This window comes from Grampus griseus (assembly GCF_964374135.1).
Source record: "Grampus griseus genome assembly, chromosome: 20".
Taxonomy (NCBI): Eukaryota; Metazoa; Chordata; class Mammalia; order Artiodactyla; family Delphinidae; genus Grampus; species Grampus griseus.
The window spans coordinates 47,636,902-47,659,918 of NC_139014.1; the positions used below are offsets into that span (position 1 = coordinate 47,636,902).

At 46.6% G+C, this 23,017-nt stretch overlaps 1 protein-coding gene across 1 annotated transcript; it reads right to left on the minus strand.

Annotated features, from left to right (window-relative positions):
- Positions 1 to 823: 823 nt before the first annotated feature.
- On the minus strand, positions 824 to 22,180 carry DHX33 (DEAH-box helicase 33; the record flags this gene model as incomplete). Its single annotated transcript, XM_082679108.1, has 12 exons — positions 824 to 1,132; positions 6,508 to 6,594; positions 8,242 to 8,445; positions 8,829 to 8,956; positions 12,068 to 12,156; positions 12,315 to 12,474; positions 13,630 to 13,741; positions 14,494 to 14,679; positions 17,798 to 17,968; positions 18,113 to 18,340; positions 19,229 to 19,389; positions 21,895 to 22,180. The coding sequence occupies 12 exons, from the start codon at positions 22,178 to 22,180 to the stop codon at positions 824 to 826; spliced, it is 2,121 nt and encodes a 706-aa protein (XP_082535234.1).
- Between the last annotated feature and the right edge of the window lie 837 nt (positions 22,181 to 23,017).

The window sequence follows — 23,017 nt, forward strand, 5'->3', positions numbered from 1 at the left end:
AAATATGGAAAATGAGGGCTAGAGAGGGGCGAGTGGCAAAGCCAGGCTGTCCCCAGGTCCCTAAGAAGGAAAAAATGACCGTAGGAAATAAATAAGATAAAAGAACATAAACACTAGATGAGGTGATGGATGAGCCAAAGCTGCCTGTGTTCTCACCTCCGCCCACCGCAGGGCCAGAGGAGAAATGCCGTAAGCTCAGCTCAGAGACGCACCTTAGGCTCAAGTGTTTATGGCCCCAAAGCACCTCCCTCCTGAAACAGAAGTTAATCTCTTGCGTTTTCTGTTATAAAAGTCCATATGCAGATAGAAGTTAAAATAGATCCCAGGTCAACAGCTCTGTGACATCTGGTGGTCCCCTTTCCAGATGATCCCCCTCACTCTTGGGAACTCAGCGGGGTTTGTTGTACCTGCTTCACATCATGTAGAAAAGCAGTAACAGCAACCAAGCTCCACGGCTCACGATCCACGGCGTGTTTACCGTGGGCAGGCACAGCTCTGGGTACTTTCCTTTCATTTGCTCTAAACCTCATGACCCCAACCCTGTAAGTATTATTATTATCACCCCCACTTGGCAGATAGGGAAACTGAGGCTCAGAAGTTAACTAAGTCACCCAAAGTCGCCCAGCAAGAACTGAAAACATCATTTTGAAGTCTCCAAGGTCGCTGCATGTCTGTGTGGTTCAGTTTGAGGAGTTTAGACAAAGATGCTTTCAAGCTCCCAGAGGCCGGGCATAATCCGCCCGATACGACCACGGCCTCTCTGGGTGCCAGCCTGAGAGTCCGCGGCGAGGCCAGCTGCAGCCCAGCTCCCGCCCCGGGCGGCTCAGTTCCTGGAGGCCCTCAGCTTCCTCCTGAAGAAGTCGGGGGCAGCCTCGTACAGCCACTCGGCGTCCACCACGCACAGGTCGCGCATGTAGCACTTGTTGGTGAAGAGCAGCTCCGTGTATACGACGCAGGCCGGCTTGCAGTGGAAGAGGACGGACGAGGGGTGGATGGCCACGGGCTGGTGGGTGTCCGTGGTGGCATAGGACCCGTCGGGCTGCAGCTCGGCGGTGCTCATGAAGAGGCTGTGCGCCAGGCAGCGGCGGACGCTCTCTGTGTCCCCTCGCGACGACAGGATCGGCATGGACATCTGGTTCGGGAGGAAGCGAGACATGGAGAAGACCCCAGACGTGAGTACTGTGCCGCCACCCGTGGTGGATGGAGCCACGTGCCCCCAGCGCAGTCCAGGGTGCACGGCCCACGGTGGAGGCTGACACCCGGGCGGCTGCCTGCAACACCTGAGATCAGTGCTGCTGGAGGAGCACCACGTCTACTGTCAATAGAAAATGAGGGAACTCATGCAGCCAAGGGATGGTGTGGCAGGAGAGCTGTTCAAGTACAAGAAGGGTTCGAAAATGGTATAATGCAGAACACAGCACGCTACTATGAGAAGAAGTCACTCTAGTGCTAACAATGGGCCGCTGGCATCAGGCACAGGCCTGGGTAAGGGTGACAACTGTCCCCTAGGGACGTGCGGATGGTCCGCGACATGGGCTGTCTCAAAAGACGCCTTACACACGAAGACAGTCACCACAGAGTTGCTCACAGCAGCAAAAAGTAGACACTCTCTCAGTGCTCAACACAGGAGAACGCGAACACAGACAAGCCCACCTTTGAGGTAAAATGTGGCGCGTCATAGCCATTGAATATATAAACATTATGTCCTCTAAGAGGGAATATAAGCTCGTAGGAAACTTGTTGGTTGATGATTTGGCAATGTCTATGAAAATCTAAACTCCCCATCTAAAAGTTCATTCTATGTGTACCAGAGCACAGACATTTATGTAGGAAGATGATGATTACAGCACAACCTAAATCATCACCATTAGGGGCTTGGCTAAATAAACTGTAGTGAATACAGTGAAATGCTATGAAGTCACTAAAAAGAACGAGATAGACATATGCAGGCACTGCAAGACAGCCTAGACACAAAGTATTCAAGAAGTACTCCAAGTGGAAAAAAGCAAATTGCAAAACACAGTGTTATACATTTTGTTTTAAAAAGAAAATTTTATCATGGTGTATGATCCTTTTAACATGTTGGTGGATTCTGTTTGTTAGTATTTTGTTCAGGATTTTTGCATCTATGTTCATCAGTGATATTGGATTATAATTTTCTTTTTTTGTGATATCTTTTTCTGGTTTTGGTATCAGGGTGATGGTGGCTTCGTAGAATGAATTTGGGAGTGTTCCTCCCTCTGCAATTTTTTGGAAGAGTTTGAGAAGGATTGGTGTTAGCTCTTCTCTAAATGTTCGATAGAATTCACCTGTGAAGCCATCTGGTCCTGAACTTTTGTTTGTTGGAAGAGTTTTAATTACAGTTTCAATTGGCATATAGTAATCCTTTGCATTTCTGTGGTGTCAGTTGTGATTTCTCCTTATTCATTTCTAATTTTATTGATTTGTGTCCTCTCCCTTTTTTTCTTGATGAATCTGGCTAAGGGTTTATCAATTTTGTTTATCTACTCAAAGAACCAGCTTTTAGTTTTATTGATCTTTGCTACTGTTTTCTTCATTTTTTTTCTTTGCGGTACGCGGGCCTCTCACTGTCGTGGCCTCTCCCATTGCGGAGCACAGGCTCTGGACGCGCAGGCTCAGCAGCCATGGCTCACGGGCCCAGCCGCTCCGCGGTATGTGGGATCTTCCCAGACCGGGGCACGAACCCGTGTCCCCTGCATCGGCAGGCGGACTCTCAACCACTGCGCCACCAGGGAAGCCCTGTTTTCTTCATTCTTATTTCATTTATTTCCCCTCTGATTGTAATGATTTCTTTCCTTCTACTGACTTTGGGTTTTCTTTGTTCTCCTTTCTCTAGTTGTTTTAAGTGTAGGGTTAGATTGCTTATTTGAGATTTTTCTTGTTTCTTGAGGTGAGATTGAATTGCTATAAACTTCCCTCTTAGAAGTGCTTTTGCTTCATCCCATAGGATTCTTCACTATATGCAAATCAATCAATGTGATACACCACGTTAACAAATTAAGGAATAAAAACCATATGATCATCTCAATAGACACAGAAAAAGCTTTTGACAAAATTCAACACCTGTTTATGACAAAAACTCTCCAGAAAATGGGCATAGAGGGAACCTACCTCAACATAATAAAGGCTCTATATAGGACAAACCCACAGCAAGCATCATACTCAATGGTGAAAAACTGAAAGCATTTCCACTAAGATCAGCAACAAGACAAGGATGTCCACTCTTATTCAACATAGTTTTGGAAGCCCTAGCCACGGCAATACATAGAAACTATAGATACTATAGATACTATACATAGAAAATCCTAAAGATGCTACCAGAAAATTACAACTAATCAATGAATTTGGTAAGGTTGCAAGATGCAAAATTAATGCACAGAAATCTCTGGCATTCCTATACACTAACAACAAAAAATCAGAGAGAGAAATTAAGGAAACAATCCCATTTACCATCGCAACAAAAAGAATAAAATACCCAGGAATAAACCTGCCTAAGGAGGGGAAAGACTTGTACTCAGAAAACTATAAAACACTGATGAAAGAAATCAAAGATGACATAAACAGATGGAGAAATATACCATGTTCTTGGATTGGAGGAACAAATATCGTGAAAATGACTATATTACCCAAAGCAATCTACATATTCAATGCAATCCCTATCGAACTACCAATGGCATTCTTCACAGAATTAGAACAAAAAATTTTACAATTCGTATGGAAACACAAAAGACCCTGAATAGCCAAAGCAATCTTGAGAAAGAAAAATGGAGCTGGAGGAATCAGGCCCCCTGACTTCAAACTATATCACAAAGCTACAGTAATTAAGACTGTATGGTACTGGTACAGAAACAGAAATATATATCAATGGAACAGGATAGAAAGCCCAGAGATAAAATCATGCACATATGGTCACCTAATTTAAGACAAAGAAGGCAAGAACATAAAATGGAGAAAAGATAGCCTCTTCAATAGGTGGTGCTGGGAAAACTGGACAGCTACATGTAAAAGAATGAATTTAGAACACTCCCTAACACCATACACAGAAATAAACTCCAAGTGGAAAAGACCTAAATATAATATCAGACACTATAAAACTCTTAGAGGAAAAGATAGGAAAAACACTCTTTGACATAAATCACAGCAAGATCTTTTTTGATGTACCTCCTAGAGTAACGGAAATAAAAACAAAAATAAACAAATGGGACTTAATTAAACATAAAAGCTTTTGCACAGCAAAGGAAACCATAAACAAGACAAAAAGACAACCCTCAGAATGGGAGAAAATATTTTCAAATGAAACAACGAAGGATTAATCTCCAAAATATACAAACAGCTCATGGAGCTCAATATCAAAAAACCAAACAACCCAATTAAAAAATGGGCAGAAGGACTTCCCTGGTGGCTCAGTGGTAAAGAATCCACCTGCCAATGCAGGGGATATGGGTTCGAGCCCTGGTCCAGGAAGATCCCACATGCAGTGGAGCAACTAAGCCCTTGCGCCACAACTACTGAGCCTGAGCTCTAGAGCCTGCATTCCACAACTACTGAGCCCACGCGCCTAGAGCCTGTGCTCTGCAACAAAGACAAGCCACCGCAATGAGAAGCCTGCGCACCGCAACGAAGAGTAGCCCCCGCTCGCAGCAACTAGAGAAAGCCCGCACGCAGCAACGAAGACTCAATGCAGCCAAAAATAAATAAATAGATAAATTAAAAAAAAAAAAAAGGGCAGAAGCCCTAAATGGACATTTCACCAAGGAAGACATACAGATGGCCAAGAGACACATGAAAAGGTGCTCAACATCACTAATTATTAGAGAAATGCAAATCAAAACTACAATGAGGTATCACCTCACACCGGTTAGAATGGCCATCATCAAAAACTCTAGAAACAATAAATGCTGGAAAGGGTGTGGTGAAAAGGGAACCCTCCTGCACTGTTGGTGGGAATGTAAATTGATGCAACCACTATGGAAAACAGTACGGAGTTTCCTTAAAAAACTAAAAATAGAACTACCATATGACCCAGCAATCCCACTACTGGGCATATACCCTGAGAAAACCATAATTCAAAAAGAGACATGTACCACAATGTTCACTGCAGCACTATTTACAATAGCCAGGACACAGAACCAACCTAAATGTCCATCGACAGATGAATGGATAAGAAGATGTGGTATGATATATACAATGGAATATTACTCAGCTATAAAAGAAATGAAATTGAGTTATTTGTAGTGAGATGGATGGACCTAGAGTCTGTCATAGAGAGTGAAGTAAGTCAGAAAGAGAAAGACAAATACCGTATGCTAACACATATATATGGAATCTAAAAAAACGGTACTGATGAACCTAGCTGCAGGGCAGGAATAAAGATGTAGACCTAGAGAATGGACTTGGGGACACGGGGTGGGAGGGGGAAGCTGGGGTGATTTAGAGTAGCATCGACATATTTACACTACCAGATGTAAAACAGACAGCTAGTGGGAAGCAGCAGAATAGCACAGGGAGATCACCTTGGTGCTTTGCAATGACCTAGAGGGGTGGGATAGAGAGGATGGGAGGAAGGCTCAAGAGGGAGAGGATATGGGGCTATATGTATGCATATGGCTGATCCACTTTGGTGTACAACAGAGACTAACACAGTATTGTGAAGCAATTATACGCCAATAAAAATCTATTAAAATAAAGAAAAAAAAGAAAATTTTATATATGTATCCACGTATATGTGTATACCCACACATATATAAAAACATACATACACAGGAAAAAATTCTAGAAGGATCTACACCAGACTATTATTTACCTTTGGAGGGGCAGGATTAAGGAGACTTTTACACTTTCTGCATTATATATCACTATTTTCTGCACTGTATCAATCTGTAACAATTATGCACGGTTTTTGTAATCTGAATAAAAATAACAAAGATATTTCCACTAAAAAAACAAACCTTAAGAAGAATTCTAATAACATTGGAAAACACTTTTAAAGTTTATAAAAGCTGAATATAAATTATACATACAATGTAACTAATGATGTAAAAAATTCATTTAAAAACAGGGCTATGGGCTTCCCTGGTGGCGCAGTGGTTGAGAGTCCGCCTGCCGATGCAGGGGACACGGGTTCGTGCCCCAGTCCGGGAAGATCCCACATGCCACAGAGTGGCTAGGCCCGTGAGCCATGGCCGCTGAGCCTGCGTGTCCGGAGCCTGTGTTCCACAACGGGAGAGGCCACAGCAGTGAGAGGCCTGCGTACCGCCAAAAAATAAATAAATAAAAAAAATAAAATAAAATAAAAACAGGGCTATGAAAAAACAGACCAAACTGGGGAGAGGTGGAGCTGTGGGTAAGTTTTACTTTCTTCCTTATTTAAAAATTTTCCTACAATGAGAGGGGTTTTTTGCAATCACTTGCAATAAGCAACCTGAAATTTTTCACCTAGAAAAAGTGACAGCTTAGCCCCCCAGTGAACACCAGGAGGAAGAATACCTTTAGGCAGATATCCCTCAGCTGTGATCTGACTTCAGCTACCAGCATCATATTCTTGCTGTGGACAAAATTCTCTTTGCACCAATCCTGAATAGGAGAAAAAAGAGATATCACAGTCCTCTCATTTCTATAAAGAAAATAACATAGCACAATTTTTATTTTTAATTAAAAAAAAATTTTGGGCCACACCACACAGCATGCGGGATCTTAGCTCCCCAACCAGGAATCAAACCCGTGCCCCCTGCAGTGGAAGCACGGAGTCTTAACCGCTGGACTGCCAGGGAAGTCCCAGCATAATTTTTAGAACACTGTTCTAATTCAGACGGAAAACTTCAGTTGCCAAAAATAAATACAGGAAAATATGTTTATAGCAAAAAGCATGAACCATAAAGGAAAACAGTAAAAATTTAAACTAAAGTCGAACCAAAAAATTCCATAGGTAAGTCACGATGAAAAAAGCTAATGACTGGGATATCTGCATCACTACACCCAGTAAAGAATGATTACCTCCAGAATACATTAATAAATAAATAAATAAACTCCTACAAATCAGTGAGAAAATGACCAATACTCCAGTAGAAAAACGACAAAGGACATGGATGGACCACTCACAGAAGATTAACTACAAATGACAATAAACTTAAGCAAAGGTTCTCGGTCTCTTGAGGAATCAAGGTAGTGCAGCTTCAAATAACTGAGATAGTACTTCATATCCCTCAACGTGGCAAAAACGAAAAGTCCTTTCAACTAAGAGCTGGAGAGGCTGGTGGAAATCGAAACTCCTCTACACTACTCCGGGGAGGATAAAGAGGTGCTGACAGCTCTGTGGACGCACATGCCAGCTGGGAAAGCTTGATGCAGCTGCCCGAAGACCGGCAGGTCCACTCCTGGGTGTCGACCCCAGAGCAACTCTCCCCCTTGTGCACAAGAGACCAGGACGGGATGGGCACTGCAGGTGAGGAGACGGAAACAAGTTGCAAAAAGGTAGCGTGAAGAAGCATTTACAGCATACAACGCCTGCGCATACAAAGTGAAAGCACTTTGCTGCCCACCAGGACCCAGACAGACTTGACTGGGGTTACAGAAGGGAGGAAGGACTGCAAAAGGGGCAGCTCAGGGCTCTTGTTGTGTCCAGATCATTTTATTTCCTTAAAAATAAATTGAGGCAAATACAGCAAAATGTTTATAACTACCAAAACTGGGTGGTGGCTATTTTTTTTGCATTAAAGCACAGATAAAGCATGCATGCTATATATAGCACAATTACTGATTTTTTTTTTTTTTGGTGGGCCGCGCCACCCGGCTTGCGGGATCTCAGTTCCCTGACCAAGGATTGAACCTGGGCCATGGCAGTGAGCCCGGAATCCTAACCACTGGGCCACCAGGGAACTCCCTCCAATGACTAATTTTATTCTATTTTATTTTACTGATAAGTGAAAGAAAATACTGCCATTTTCCATCTTGGTCCAGGGAACTGAAATACAAGCAAAATCTGCTATGAAGGAAGTTAGGGGCAGGTGGGGAAACAAATCATTTTGTAGCTAAGAAACTGGGTCAACAAATACTTAACGAACTGGCCAACGTTAGGTATGAGTTAAACATAAGCAGAGGGAAAGACGGGAATCATGCCTTCCCTGGTAACCTCCCTGCGCGCAGACATTTCTGAAATGACATCTGCCATTCACAGGCCCAAAAGGAGGCATCGTTTGAGAAGGGGAAAGAGACAAGGCCTACCTTGTTTCCGCCTGTGTTCTTGAAGGCCCGGTAGATGTTAAGCAGGGTGATGTGATCGCCCTCGCTGGATATGAACTTCTTCCGCACAGCCTGCACTTCATCCCGCCGGGAGGGGGGGTTGTAGAGAACGCTGTCCACTGACAGCAGGGAGATGATGGTCAGTATCTCCTCCGTGCAGTGGAATTTGGGGGACAGGAGGATGGTCTGCAAATCACAATTAAAAACTGTGTAAGCCTAGTTTTCTCCTGGCTTCTGAATAAAGTATTTCCATATATTGCTTTTGCAGCTTCCCTTGTAAAGCCTTAAGGGGCAGGTGTTTCTAAAACCATGACTATGTATGTTATTTTACTTTCTGTAAAACAGAGGGCTGCTTCCCCGCATGATTCCATGTGGGTAGGGCTCATGACTTAATATGGCTTGAATCCCACACTGAGCGTAAGTCAGAGTTAGGCGTTAATAAGTAGGCGTTAATAATTATTTAAGAGAAAAAGTGAAGATTAATCTGGAAGCACTGGGTTAAGGAGTCTCCTTTGGGATGGCTGACCCGTAACACACAGAAAGGGGACTGAGGAGAGGATGTCATTTACTTTGGCAAATTTGGGTTCTAACGGGAAAGCCGCCATCTTTCTTCCTATTGGAGTCAGGGTGAGCTGGCCGTCCTTGTTTTCAAGGGCACCCAACAGCTCCAGCTGGGCGATGGCTGCCTGAACGTGATCTAAAGAAAGACATAAAAAGGAGTCGAACATTCAGAACAGGACGAAGCTGGAGTTAGTTCATTACTTCCAGGCACTTCTGAGAAGCCTACGTCAAACCACAGCAAAGACCACAGCCACACTGTCCCCATGAGGTGCTTTTCAAAGCTGTTAAGCACAACAATGTCTTCAGCTCAACTCTCTTTAAATAGTGGCCTGCAATTTGGCAATATGTGTGTAAATCTGAAACCCAGCAAAGTTACACTTATGAATTTCACCCCCAGATACACTCGGACATCGTACAGGGACCTGCATCTCCAGACGCACACACACAGCAATGGAAATACCAGGTGCCTCAGAGGCCCCTGGTGAGAAGGACACTATTTACTATCTTATTCTTTTTAAATTTGAACCATGAAAATGCATTGCCTATTAAAGAATAAAGATGCAATCCTAAGAATGTAATAAATATCTACACAGAGGGAAAATGATCTGTAAAATACATTAAGTGAAAAAAGCAATGTACCACACACCTATGGTCAACTTAATCTATGACAAAGGAGGCAAGGATATACAATGGAGAAGACAGTCTCTTCAATAAGTGTGCTGGGAAAACTGGACAGCTACATGTAAAAGAATGAAATTAGAACACTCCCTAACACCATACACAAAAATAAACTCAAAATGGATTAAAGACCTAAATGTAAGACCAGACATTATAAAACTCTTAGAGGAAAACATAGGAAGAACACTCTTTGACATAAATCACAGAAAGATCTTTTTTGACCCACCTCCTACAGTAATGGAAATAAAACCAAAAATAAACAAATGGGACACTTAAAAGCTTTTGTACAGCAAAGGAAACTATAAACAAGATGAAAAGACAACCCTCAGAATGGGAGCAATTATTTGCAAATGAAACAATGGACAAAGGATTAATCTCTAAAATATATAAACAGCTCAATATTAAAAAAACAAACAACCTAATAAAAAAATGGGCAGAAGAACTAAATAGACATTTCTCCAAAGAAGACATACAGATGGCCAAGAGGCACATGAAAAGCTGCTCAACATTGCTAATTATTAGAGAAATGCAAATCAAAACTACAATGAGGTATCACCTCACACCAGTTAGAATGGGCGTCATCAGAAAATCTACAAACAACAAATGCTGGAGAGGGTGTGGAGAAAAGGGAACCCTCTTGTACCGTTGGTGGGAATGTAAACTGATACAGCCACTATGGAGAACAGAATGCAGGTTCCTTAAAAAACTAAAAATAGAACTACCATATGACCCAGCAATCCCACTACTGGGCATATACCCTGAGAAAACCATAATTCAAAAAGACACATGCACCCCAATGTTCATTGCAGTACTATTTACAATAGCCCAGGACATGGAAGCAACCTAAATGCCCATGCCAGACGAATGGATACAGAAGATGTGGTACATATATACAATGGAATATTACTCAGCCATAAAAAGGAATGAAATTGGGTCATTTGCAGAGACGTGGATGGACCTAGAGACTGTCATACAGAGCGAAGTAAGTCAGAAAGAGAAAAACAAATATCGTATATTAATGCATATATGTGGAATGTAGAAAAATGGTACAGATGAACAGGTTTGCAGGGCAGAAATAGAGACACAGATGTAGAGAACAAACACATGGACACCAAGGGGGGAAAGTGGCAGGGGATAGTGGTGGTGGGACAAAAAAAAAAAAGAAAAAGCAATGTGCCAATGTCTATCGGTAGAAGGATAAATGCATTTTGGTTTATTCATAGACTAGAACAGTATTTAGTAATGAAAATGCATCAGACATAAACTTTATAAAACATGATGAATGAAAAGGGAAGGTCACTGGGAAATCGAGGCATAAACATGCCAACCGAAACAATGCACGTGCATGGAATAAAATATTCAAGAAAAGTGAGGGATTCACGGACAAAACCTGGGAGGTGGTTAACTTGAGGTGGGGAGTGTGGCAGCCTCCGGAGGCTTTGCAGCCCTGGTAACGGATGCACAGGTGTGGCTTCGATATTTCCACCTGACAGGAATGTGCCTCGTTTGTATGTAGAGATTTAGCAAGAGAAAGAAAAAAAAGTGTAGAACAGTGCACAATGTGTGTTGCTATTTGTGTTTTAAAAAGAGACTATATGGAATTCCCTGGCGGTCCAGTGGTTAGGACTACATGCTCTCACTGCGGAGGGCCGGGGTTCGATCCCCAGTCAGGGAAATAAGATTCCGCAAGCTGTACAGCCAAAAAAAAAAAAAAAGCAAAGTTGATCTCAGTCTTGAAGGCTGGTGCCTTTGCTCTTGGCCTGTTTCTGGAAGAAGTGCTGGAAAGCTGCGTGAATGGCCCATAAGTGCTGTTGCACCTGGGGCTGGAGACGCCCGATCACAACCCTTTCTGCAGGCACCCCGGTCTGGGAGGAGGATGGAATATACGTGCCCAAGGACTGATGAAATAAAATTCATATGATAAATAAATAAAAGACTATATGTACTTGCAAAGATTTTCTCTAGAAGACACTGGGAAATGTTCACTGTGGTTGCTGTAGAGGAGGGAAACTGAGATCACAGAGGGGCCCTGTATACCCATCGACTGTTTACTTTTTTAACCAGTTGCGCTTCTTTACTTAAAAAAAAGAAGACAGGAAAAAAAAGAAAATGGTATATGTTGAAGAGATGCCAAGTACTAAGCTACCATCATTAGAACTCCCCATTATTTTTTTTTTCCAACATGGAGAGATTATCAGTGAAGGGCAGGGGCCCATCAAATTCCGGTCAAAAACAAAGAAACTTAATCTTTTCAGTGCTTTTGCTGGCAAAAGTACGATTTCGTTAGGTTTGCAGTATCCTGTGGACCCCCTCGAGCACCTTCACTGGTTCCTGTGGTCTCGGAACCCGCCCGTGATGCCTACATGAAGCCGCTGATTCTGCACCGCGATGGTGCTGACGGCACCGCATCTTTCCTTTCATGATTTGAGTTTCTTCTCTGAGAGTTAAGGTTGTTATCCACCAAATTATACTAAACGAAAGGAGACCGTTGGAAGACCTGGTTGGTTTTTTTTGGAGTCCACTGGTTGCTTTTGTCCATTTTGTACACCTTCCCAAAGACCCCACTTACCTGGAGATGGTTTGGACATGAAGTCAAAGGTGAGCACGTTTGGGACTTTCATTGCGAGGAGCTGCAGCATCACGTTCGCCAGGTTACACCTGCAAGTGTGAGAGACGCAGGTGGTTCACGCAGGTGTTCCTGACCCCCCAGCCGGCGAGGCAAGAGCCGCCCACCAAGGAGAGTCAGTTGGAGGATACGGGCCACAGGGACAGAAGCCTCGGGACAAAGGGCAGGTGTGGGAGCCCCTTGGGCCTGCCTTTGGATCTCTGGCACCGTCATCTTCTCAAACTTCTCAAACTCATCCTCCGTGTAGAGCCGGTAACAGATACCACTGTCCTCTCTGCCAGCCCGTCCTGTGCGTTGCCAGGCCTGAGTCTTTGACACCCGCTGCACAGCTAACACCTCCAGGCCACTGTCTGGTGGGAGAATGGCCCGTGTTAGTGCTTTGCTCGTCACATGAACAAACTCTGCAGCGTGGGCAATGAGAGGCACTGCTCAGACCGCCGGGGACCCTCTCTGTGACACACGGGGACCCTCTCTGTGACACACGAGTCCAGAAGAGCTCCAGCCTGCATCAGAAAGCACGAAACCAGACCGGTCTGTGGTGAAGCAAGGCCTTTGCTGTGAACACCGTGTGAAACCTGTGACTAAAACATCAGAAAGACCTCGTGCTTGGGGCAGGGACCCAGGAGAGTAGATCTCAGAGGCCTTGGCTTCGATCACAGGTGACCACAACCCCGTTTGCCCAGGACTGAGGGGGTCTCCCAGGACTTGGGACTCTCGGTGCTAAAACTGAGACAGTTTCCAGCAAACCAGGATGGTTGGTCCCACATCAAACGATGACCCCAAAATGAAACGCCTCCAGTCCCCTGTGTGTTGCATCCTCCCTCCTGCCCTATTATAAAAGAGAGACAATGTAATGCTGTTACGCCTAGGAGTGAATGAGACCGATTTTCTTATAAAGGTGTATTTTGTGCCAGGCACTAGAGAACAAAGCCCTTTCACATACGTGGTCCCCAGAGACACACATGAATGACAGCACCCTTGAAGGCTTAGCAGTGCATTTCAATTAAACGTTCGGGAGCCATAATTTCAGCTGCCTCAAATCCTCTGTGGAGTAAAGCAAGGTAGAAAACAGACCTGAATAAAAATGACTTCAAGCAAGCTGCCCACTGCACACACTCAGGAAACAGCTAGTGCCTCCCCCCAGCCTGGGGGGGTCTGCTTCCTTCCTGGGAGACTGGAGGTCAAACCAGCCTAGCTCAGATGTCATTTCCGAGGAAGCCTCTGATGTGGTATCAGGCTGTCCCTGGCCTGAGAGCCAGCATCCCCGCCTACCTTCTGACGGGGTTGCATGCCCTCTGCCCAGGTCCCTGATCATCTGTCCCCAGGTGTGCCACTTCTGGGCTCTTCTTTCCTGCCTCACGTGCCTTTCTGGCCCTGACTGCTAGACTGTGGTGCTGCCACCCGAATCTCAGGTAGTTACAGACATGAGACAATCATCTGGGGGAAACTGGGACACAGGCTGCTCACTACACAGAGAAGAGACATCAGGAGCTACAAATTCTCACCGGGGTTATACTTCTTTGCTTTAACCATGCCCGTGTCAACTACATATTTTATTCCTGTAATGGTTATGGAGGTTTCAGCGATGTTGGTTGAAATGATCACTTTGCGACAGCCCTAAAAGGAGGAAGAAAACCAAAGAGCCATATGACACACATATGATTCAGAAGTTTTAAAACACATTCCTCACCGTGAATTGTCACAACTCACTCATGAGCAAGAAGAGATGACTTTTTTATTATGACAGTCATTAATATTGATGGCTGGTCACTAAATTGGGCGGGGCGGGGCGGGGCGGGGCGGGGTAGGGTGTGGGGAATGCTTCAGCCTTAAAAGTTTATTTTGAGGCAATGAGATGTGGTGGGAGAGGCACAAGATTCAGAAGCAGGTAGATGTGGGCTGGAGTCCTGGCCCTGCCAGCTGCCTCCTGTGCCCCTTGGGCAACCGTCACTTCACCCCTTGGGGCCTCGGAACTGGGATGGTGGCCCACCTTGCGGCTCTCGCGAGGATGAGAGACAGTATGTGTCAAGCGCTGGCACAGTGCCTGGCACAGCATGGGCACCCAAGGAACGTACTGTGGACACAGGCTCTGTTAACGGTGGACCTTGGAAGAGTCACTCACTGAGCCCCTGGCTTCTGCCTTTGCCTCTCCCTCACCCCCGGACAGCTGTCTCCCTGTTCTGACCATGGGAGGGCTGTGTCTGCAGCCCCGCATTACTCTCCTGCGTCTTTCCAGTTCATGTGTGTGGTCCCTGCACATCCCGTCCCACACACCTTATCTGGAGCCTGCTGACAGGAGCACAGGCCCCACTGGTGCATCCATCTGGGTACCCAGGGATGGGGCTGGGCAGAAGACGGGGTGCACTCACCTTCGGGGCCCCTTGGAAGACGCGCAGCTGCTGGGCGTAGGGCAGGGAGGCATAGAGAGGAAGGACCAGCATGGAGGGGCAGCCGTCGGGGAGGTGTTTGGCAATGTCCCGGCAGGTCTTGCTCATGGCTTCGATCTCCTCCTGCCCAGTGAGGAACACCAGGATGTCCTGAGAGGAGGGGGCTTCCTACAGAAAAGGCAGAGTGGGATTACTAGGCCTTGACAGGAGCACAGGTTGCACAGAACAATGGTCACGGATGAACTTTCCCAGTTATTTTTCTTAACTCTGGAGACATAAATGAGCCTAAACATTGGTGTCTCCCCTGGGAGAAAACCCACACTGAGAATGCACGGCTGCAACGTACTCGAGTTAGCCAGCTATGTTTAAAAACGAATTAAGGAGATTTTGAAGAAAGATGGCCAGATTGCTTTTGCAGCGAGAACAATGCCATGAAAAGCACAATCAGGCAAGCAAATAAAATCTGCATGAAGCTGCCTTCCTTTCATAATCATCTTGAAAGATGGAGCTGACAAAAGAGACAACTTGGGGAAATCCTGATCCACGGAAATGGCCAGAAGCACTCATGCTGGAAGAGGAGCCCTAATTGAATGAGGCCATCAAATGTACTTTCATAAACCCCCAAAGCACGCTGAACGTGGACAAGGGATTGAGATCCCAGGCTTAACTGGATCCTTCACCTCGCAAAGAGAAGAACATGTGTTAACTGCACACCCACTGATCCAATCTTTCTTTGACGTCTGTTCAGATACATTAATTTGTAGAGTACTTGTTTGGCAAAATAACTGAAAAATGTTTAATAATTATCTATATGTTGTGCGTGTGTATGTGTCTATATGTATATATATATATGTCTATGCATGAATACATATATCTATTATCTATGTATTTATATGTGTGCATGTAGTTTTTTAGCCCGGTATTAATAGGACAAATGTTCAGAGGTGCACACACAGAAAGGATAAAATCTTTTTTTTTTTTTTTTTGGTGGCGTGGCTTGTAGGATCTTAGTTCCCTGACCAGGGATTGAACCCGGGCCCCAGCAGTAAAAAGCACCGAGTCCTAACCACTGGACTGCCAGGGAATTCCCAGGATAAAATCTACAACAGTCAAAGCTTCATCAAGGGGAGGACTCATCAAAGCTACCATGTAACCTGAGGGCACTGCAGGCACTATTCATGAAAAATCCTCATCTCAAGTTTGCTTTTAGCAGCTAAACAAGGCACCCTGACCTTCTCCAAATACTATCAAAATGACGGTGAAGGTGTAAGCCCAGGAAGACAGGGTTTCAACCCATTTTTGAAAGATGAAGAGACGGGGCGGGAAGTGAGTGACTTGGCCGGGCAGAGGGAGTCCTGACGGGGGAGCGTACAGACGGGGTGGTAGGAAAGTGGTGCGCCCACTTCCCTGGAGAAGCCACAAAGGCTCGGGCTCAGAGCGAACCTCGAGGGCTTGTGCCGGCATGAGGACCCAAGTGTCAGCTGGAAGTCTGAGTACAGTGTGGTTGAACCCCCAAGTCCCCTCCTCCACCCGATGCGGCCAGGAGGCTGGGCAGACACGGGGTGCTGTCGTGGGATTCAACACAGGAGGGTGGCAGAGGGAAGAGCCAAGAGGACAGCTGTGCGGAGGCCTAGGAGAGCAACCTGTTTGGAGCAGAAAAGCAGCATAAATAAAGGACCCGGGAAAAAGTGGATTGTGTTTCAACACATAAAAAATATTCATGATTGGCATGTGATAGATGTTAGAACCCTTGGGGAAAAATTGGCTGTACGTACATAGAAAACTTGTACGACTGTGTGGAACAAGGAACAAGGCACTGCGATGGTGCACAACGTAGGGTCGTAATATTGTAAAGACTGATATTTGATTTAAAAAGACATCCTGGGGCTTCCCTGGTGGCGCAGTGGTTAAGAATACGCCTGCCAATGCAGGGAACACGGGTTCGAGCCCCGGTCTGGGAAGATCCCACATGCCACGGAGCAACTAAGCCCGTGCACCACAACTACTGAGCCTGCGCTCTGGAGCCCACGAGCCACAACTACTGAAGCCCGTGCGCCTAGAGCCCACGCTCCGCAACAAGAGAAGCCACCGCAGTAAGCCCGCGCACTGCAATGAAGAGTAGCCCCCGCTCGCCGCAACTAGAGAAAGCCCGCGTGCAACAACAAAGACCCAACGCAGCCAAAAATAAATAAATTAATTAAAAAAAAAAAGACATCCTGATGTGATCTTTTTTTTTTTTTTTTTTTTTTTGCAGTACGCGGGCCTCTCACTGTTGTGGCCTCTCCCGTTGTGGAGCACAGGCTCTGGACGTGCAGGCTCAGCGGCCATGGCTCACGGGCCCAGCTGCTCCGCGGCACGTGGGATCTTCCCGGACCGGAGCACGAACCCACGTCCCCTGCATTGGCAGGCGGACTCTCAACCACTGCGCCACCAAGGAAGCCCCTGATATGATCATTTGAGAGGATGTTTCAGAAACAGGAAAGTAACATCCAAGGGAAACAGTTAAGAAATTGAAGGTGTACCTTCAAGAGCAGGATCTGGGCTGGGAAAGTGAAAGCAGTTCCTGTTTTTTTTTATGAGCTTTTTAGAACTAAGTACTTGACTTTTTAAACTTTAAACTATATACCCATCACTGAGCTTAAAATAAAAATTAGCTTTCAAAAGTTGGCTTCTAGATTTTTTCAGAAACTTAATGGAAAGGTAAAAACAGTAGATTTTATACAAATTAAACCAAAAAATGAGATTTAATCACTCGAATTTTTAAGTAAACGTTTAATAAAATGAAAAAAATATTTGAAATGTTTCTCTGTACAGTTTTTTGTTTTTTTTAAGAAAACTCTAAATTGCAACCCATTATTGGTTAATACACCAACTTTTTGTTTTTTTTCAATGAGACAGCAAATACCAGAGGACATCACATGTAGTAAAAGGAGACTGTGCTTCCTAAGACTCACTTCAGTTCTACACATTGTGTCCTGGGTTGCAATATAAAATGTGTGTCTTATTGGGGGTTCCAATCAAAATATGCCTGCAAGCCACTGCTTTAACATATGGACGTTTTCTGGCTCAGCTGAGGAAAGATGCTGGTCAGGGTTGAATTATTTTTTTTAGAGAAAAAAAAAAAAGACACTGAGAAAAAGGATAAAAATATGGACATGGCAAACGAACTCCATATTCAACTTCAGGACACAGCTCACAGAATGGTTTCGTTCGGCAGCTTTCCTGTTCAAGGCTGAATGCTCGAGGTCAAACAGGCCTTCCCAGGAATCTGCACCCCGGTGCCTACCTGGTGGATCTGGAAGACAGAGACCAGGGCCGCGTGCAGGTAATCGTGCTGGGGCTGCTTGGTGTAGAAAATCTGGATCGGGTGCTGCCGGCCCTCCAGGTAGAGGACGGGGGCTCCGCTGAAATACTGGGAGAACAGGTCCACGTCCATCGTGGCTGACATCACAATCACCTGTGTGTGAGACAGGGGCGGAGGATGGGGACAAGCTTGGACCAGCCTTTTTGTGCCCCTGCTGAGCCCTGAAGGCTGCCGAGGAGGCCCGCGCCCCCCCATGCCCACTGCCCTGGGTCCCTCAGCAGCACAGGCTGCACCTACTTTGAGAGGCAGCTTCCCCAGCTCCTTTCGCCTCTTCTGGGCAGCTTTCACCACCCCAAAGAGCACATCCGTGTGGATAGTCCGTTCATGGGCTTCATCCAAAATGACGCAGCTGTACTTCCGAAGCAGGGAGTCTGAAATGGCCTCGCGCAGAAGCATGCCATCCGTCAGGAACTTGATCTTGGTGTCCTCCGAGGTGACATCGTCGAAGCGCACCGTGTAGCCAACCTGTGTGGAGAGATCACTCATTCACTCAGCAAACGTGTGTTCAGCACCCAGTGTATCCAGCACGGTGCCAGGCACTGGTGCTATCGCAGCGAACAGGACCAACTCCGACCCTGCCCTGCTCCCAAGGCAATGGACACACGCCTTCAACTGCAATGATGATAAACACTACAAAGAATTTAAAACTAGCCTCCTCCTCCCAGCAACTTCATAGTTTCAAGTGAAGCTATGTACACACATGAAAAGATGTCCAAGACGTTTTTAAGTCAAATGGGTAGAGACCCACACAAACACGAATAAATCTGACTTATATACAGTTCTGGGACTCATTCTCAATACCCACCTATATACTAGAAAAATGCTTACAAGTTTGTAGAAAGAAATGTAGATAAAAGACTTAGCAGATGTTACCGAAGCCTTGAAAGTGCTCAGGAAGGGCTTCCCTGGTGGCGCAGTGGTTGAGAGTCCACCTGCCGATGCAGGGGACACGGGTTTGTGCCCCGGTCCGGGAAGACCCCACATGCCGCGGAGCGGCTGGACCTGTGAGCCATGGCCGTTGAGCCTGCGTGTCCGGAGCCTGTGCTCCGCAACGGGAGAGGCCACAACAGTGAGAGGCCCGCGTACCGCAAAAAAAAAAAAAAAAAAAGTGCTCAGGAAAAAAACAGCTAATTTATCCAAGTTGCCAACAGATTTTGAAAGCAAAGCAAGTGAGACTGACAGACCCTCTGATCTCTTAGGAACTGGTAAAGAACTCTGAGAGAGGCTGAAACAATTGTGGCAAGAAAGAAGCTTGAGATGTATAAGTAGTCTTGTTCAGAAAAATAAAAGTCAGGGGGCCGGGAGTGGGGGTTAGGGGACCAAGAACTGTCAGTAAAGAAGGAAGTTAGGTACCAGCTTCCCGAGTTCGGTTCTCTTCTCGTCTGAGACTCTGGTAGCCAGAGAGATAGCAGCCACTCGACGAGGCTGGGTCACGGCAATGATGGCCTGGCGGCCAATCCCCCCTTCATACAGGTACTGAGGGATCTGCGTTGTCTTCCCAGAGCCGGTTTCCCCTAGGAAAGAAAAAAGTCTCATTTAAATGCAAATTGACGTGCCCCAGAGCCCACGAGCCACAACTACTGAGCCTGCATGCCACAACTACTGACACCCCCGCGCCTACAGCCCGTGCTCCGCAACAAGAGAAGCCACCGCAATGAGAAGCCCAAGCACCTCAAAGAAGACCCAGTGCAGCCTAAAAAAAAAAAAATGGTCCACATCAAAATTAAAAATGCAAACTGAAACATACTTCACAAAACAGATCAAAGTCAGAAGGAAAAGATAAGAAAATACTCTAAGCTGATAAAGCCACGGGAAAATGTGTACCCACATGTACTGCCAGCAGAGTGTTAATTGGGATTGTTTCTTGGAGGGCCACATTATACTAGGAAAATCTTTAAAATGTTGTACTCTCTGACCCACAATTCCACTTGCAGGAACTGATTCTAAGGAAATAAAGATGTGTATAAAAATACAGCTTCAAAAGAGTTTTAGTCAACTTTGCTCATGACACCCAAAAATTAGAAACAACGTAAGTGGTCAGCAACAGTAACCAGTATAGTAAGAACATACAATGGAATACAAACGTTATATAAAAATGTCCTACTTTTCAAAGGGATAAACGAGATGTAAATGCACTGCCATGAAGAGAGACATCTGCTCCTACACTGCAGCCACAGCTAACTCCTCACCATTCCCCAGCCAGCCGCCTCCTTTCAAACCCTCTGACTTTGCCCACACTATTATGAAATATCTGCCCCCACGCTGCCTGCGTGACGAACTGTACATGCGTTAGACCTCAAACTCTCCCCCCAGGGGCTGCGCTGCCTCCTCTGTGTTCCTTAGAGCCTTGTTCATCTCGTCCATCACTGATCACCCTACACTGTGTGAAAGCATTTAAACGTTTCTGTCCCCCTCCAATATCAGAGGCCCCTGGGGGGCAGAGATGGCCTGTCCGTCTCTTCCATGTACTTGAGCATCTGCATACAGTAAGCACCCAACCTTATTTTCTACCCTCCTGTGTTCCCTTCCCAGTGCCCAGTCACAACAAAGAACTGTAAACCTGTGCATCCCTCCCCCCACAGCTACCAGTACCCCTCCCTGACCTCACAGAGTCCTACAGTCCCGTGGTTCTTCCATTTTCTCCCCTCTGACTGCTCATCCTTCCTGACCCAGACACAAATCACGGACGAAGAATTTGATTATTCTACACTCCTCCTGCTGAGTTCATCAGGCAAAACCCAAACCGGGATCAATGTCTCCCTGTCCATCTTTTTTGCTCCTACACCAAGAAACTGAGCGTTGCTATAGTAAACTAACCCAACTGTGCTGACACTGACCTGAGTTTGCCGTGGGGCTAAATGCACCTGAGCACCAGCACCACCGCTGATCCTTGTTCTTGTTTCTGCAGCCCTTCTTTTGTCCCCGTCCTCCCCAAGGACCCTGTAACGCCCATCCTCATCAGAGTTCCCGTGCCTACTTCATAGGAAAGTGAAGTCCTCAAAGGTGATCTCCCGCCACTTCCCCCTGCAAGCTTTTCTGCAGTCACCCCCATTCTTACCTCCTTTCTCCAGCCCCCCAGCCTCTTGGATATCCATCCTCCTCTTGGATATCCAGGCCCGCTCTGCATCTAGCCCTTGTTGCCAAGGGCCCCCGTTCCCCATGCCCTCTGTCTCTGCTCTATTAGTGCCCGCTTTGCATCTTCAACCTCCTTCTCTACTGAGTTCTTCCCCTGAACCTATGAATATCTGGAAGTTCCTCTAGGTCCCCCTCCTTTTTGTCAAAACAGAAGCCTGCTCCCACTGCCTTCATGCCCTCACCTCCTACCTACTCCTCGGCCCAGTGACAAATCAGCTCCCAGAGCTCTGCCGAAACAGCGCTCAACTCGATCCCCAATTGATACCTCGCATCCAATCCAGTGGGCACTTTTTGGGTCCCCATTTTCATTGTTGCATCTGTTCACTCCCTTCCTCTTACAACTCTGTTCCTTAGGTTATCAGCTCTCCTGGATCTCCTTCACCTCTTTGGAGGCTCATTCTCTCGGTCCTTCAGGAGCTCCTCTTACTTAAACGTTGGGGATCAAAGCCCCTTGTAACTGGTCCCCGGCCCTCAACTCTGCTTCTTAATTCGTGCACCAGAAACTGCTACTTCCGTCAGACCGGACCGTCTCTCGCCTCCACTTTGTCTCTTATGCTGCAGGCTCTCTCCTCTGCGTCCAACGCCTCCCTCCCCGACTGGCTCAGATCCACTCTTCCAAGCTCCCAAAGTTCCCGCTGCGTCCCTCTACCCTTCCGCACAGAAGGCGAGTCTTTGCCGAAGGCGCGAGTCACTCGCACCGGCTGTGAGCACCTCCAGAACGGGCTTGTCTGACTCCTCCGAGGCCCCTCTCCTGGCCCCGAACAGAAAAGGCAGTCAGGTTTGTTGTAGAAACGAGTGAAAGACGGGGAGAAACACCTAAGAAAAGCTGTTCTCGCGGAGCTCGAACGGGGAGAGAGGAAGGACGCGCCGGCGCGGTCACTCACCGAGGAGGACGGCGCTGTCGAGGTTTCGGAGCTGGGCCAACAGCTGCCCCCGCGCCTGGAAGATGGGCAGACTCCGGCGCTGCAGCTCCACGGCCTCACGGTAGGGGCTGACCGAGGGCTGGGCCAGGGGTGGCTGCTGCCTCCGGCCACCTCCGCCGCCGCCGCCGCCGCCCGCGGTCAGCAGCATCACCATTCGCCGCCCGTGAGGGCAGGACCCGGCGCGCCTCAAAGGCCCGGCGCCCGGCCGGAATCTCTTGCCCGGCGGGAAGCCCGCCTCCTCGGGCATGTCGGGAGGGCAACACGACTGGAGGCGCGAAAGCGGGCAGCTCCTGCCGCTCCCGGGAGCCGACAGCTAGCGCGCGCCGCCCCTTCCCGCCACGTGCTGGTGGCTCCCGGCGACGCCGCTGATATCACCGCCACCCGCAGCCTTTAGAAAGGGGACTCCAACTCCCAGCATGCACTGGCAGCGTGATCAGGATTTCATTTCCCGAGGGCGGGGAGAGCAGGGTCCGAGGTACAACCGGAAAAAGGTCCGGAGCGACAACAGTGAAGGACTGGGTGTACGGTTCCGTGGGTCCTTAACTTTGGCTAACAACCATGGTTTTCTTGTCCTGCTAACAGTATTTCCTTCCAGTAAACACGCGTTTCCCTTTCTCTGCCACAATAATAGTCGCTCTTCAAGGAAAGTATTTCATTTTTTAAAATTAATGAGGTGCACACAAATATTGGTTATTTAATCCGCCAAATAACTGATGTTATACAGTAGATACTGATATCATCCCCAATTTACAGATGAAGAAACTGAGCCTCTGAGATGAGTCATTCAGATGTCACAAAATCTGAATGTTGAGAAGGATACTGGTGATCATCTTGTGTCACAGAAAAAGAAAGATATATATTCTATGACAATCATACATTCTCCTTAGAAAGTTGCTATCCCAAAGGACATGGTCTGCTCCTGTAATACAAGCAGGGAAAGAGGGAGTCTGATGGAACTAAAATTGTCTTTTATCCTTCCTTTCCCAAAATATTCGTGCCAGACTCTCAAGTTCTTTTCGGGGCTCCCAGCCCCATCATACACACGCCAATCAATGAAAAGATTCAGAACTCCAGCAGGAAAGTA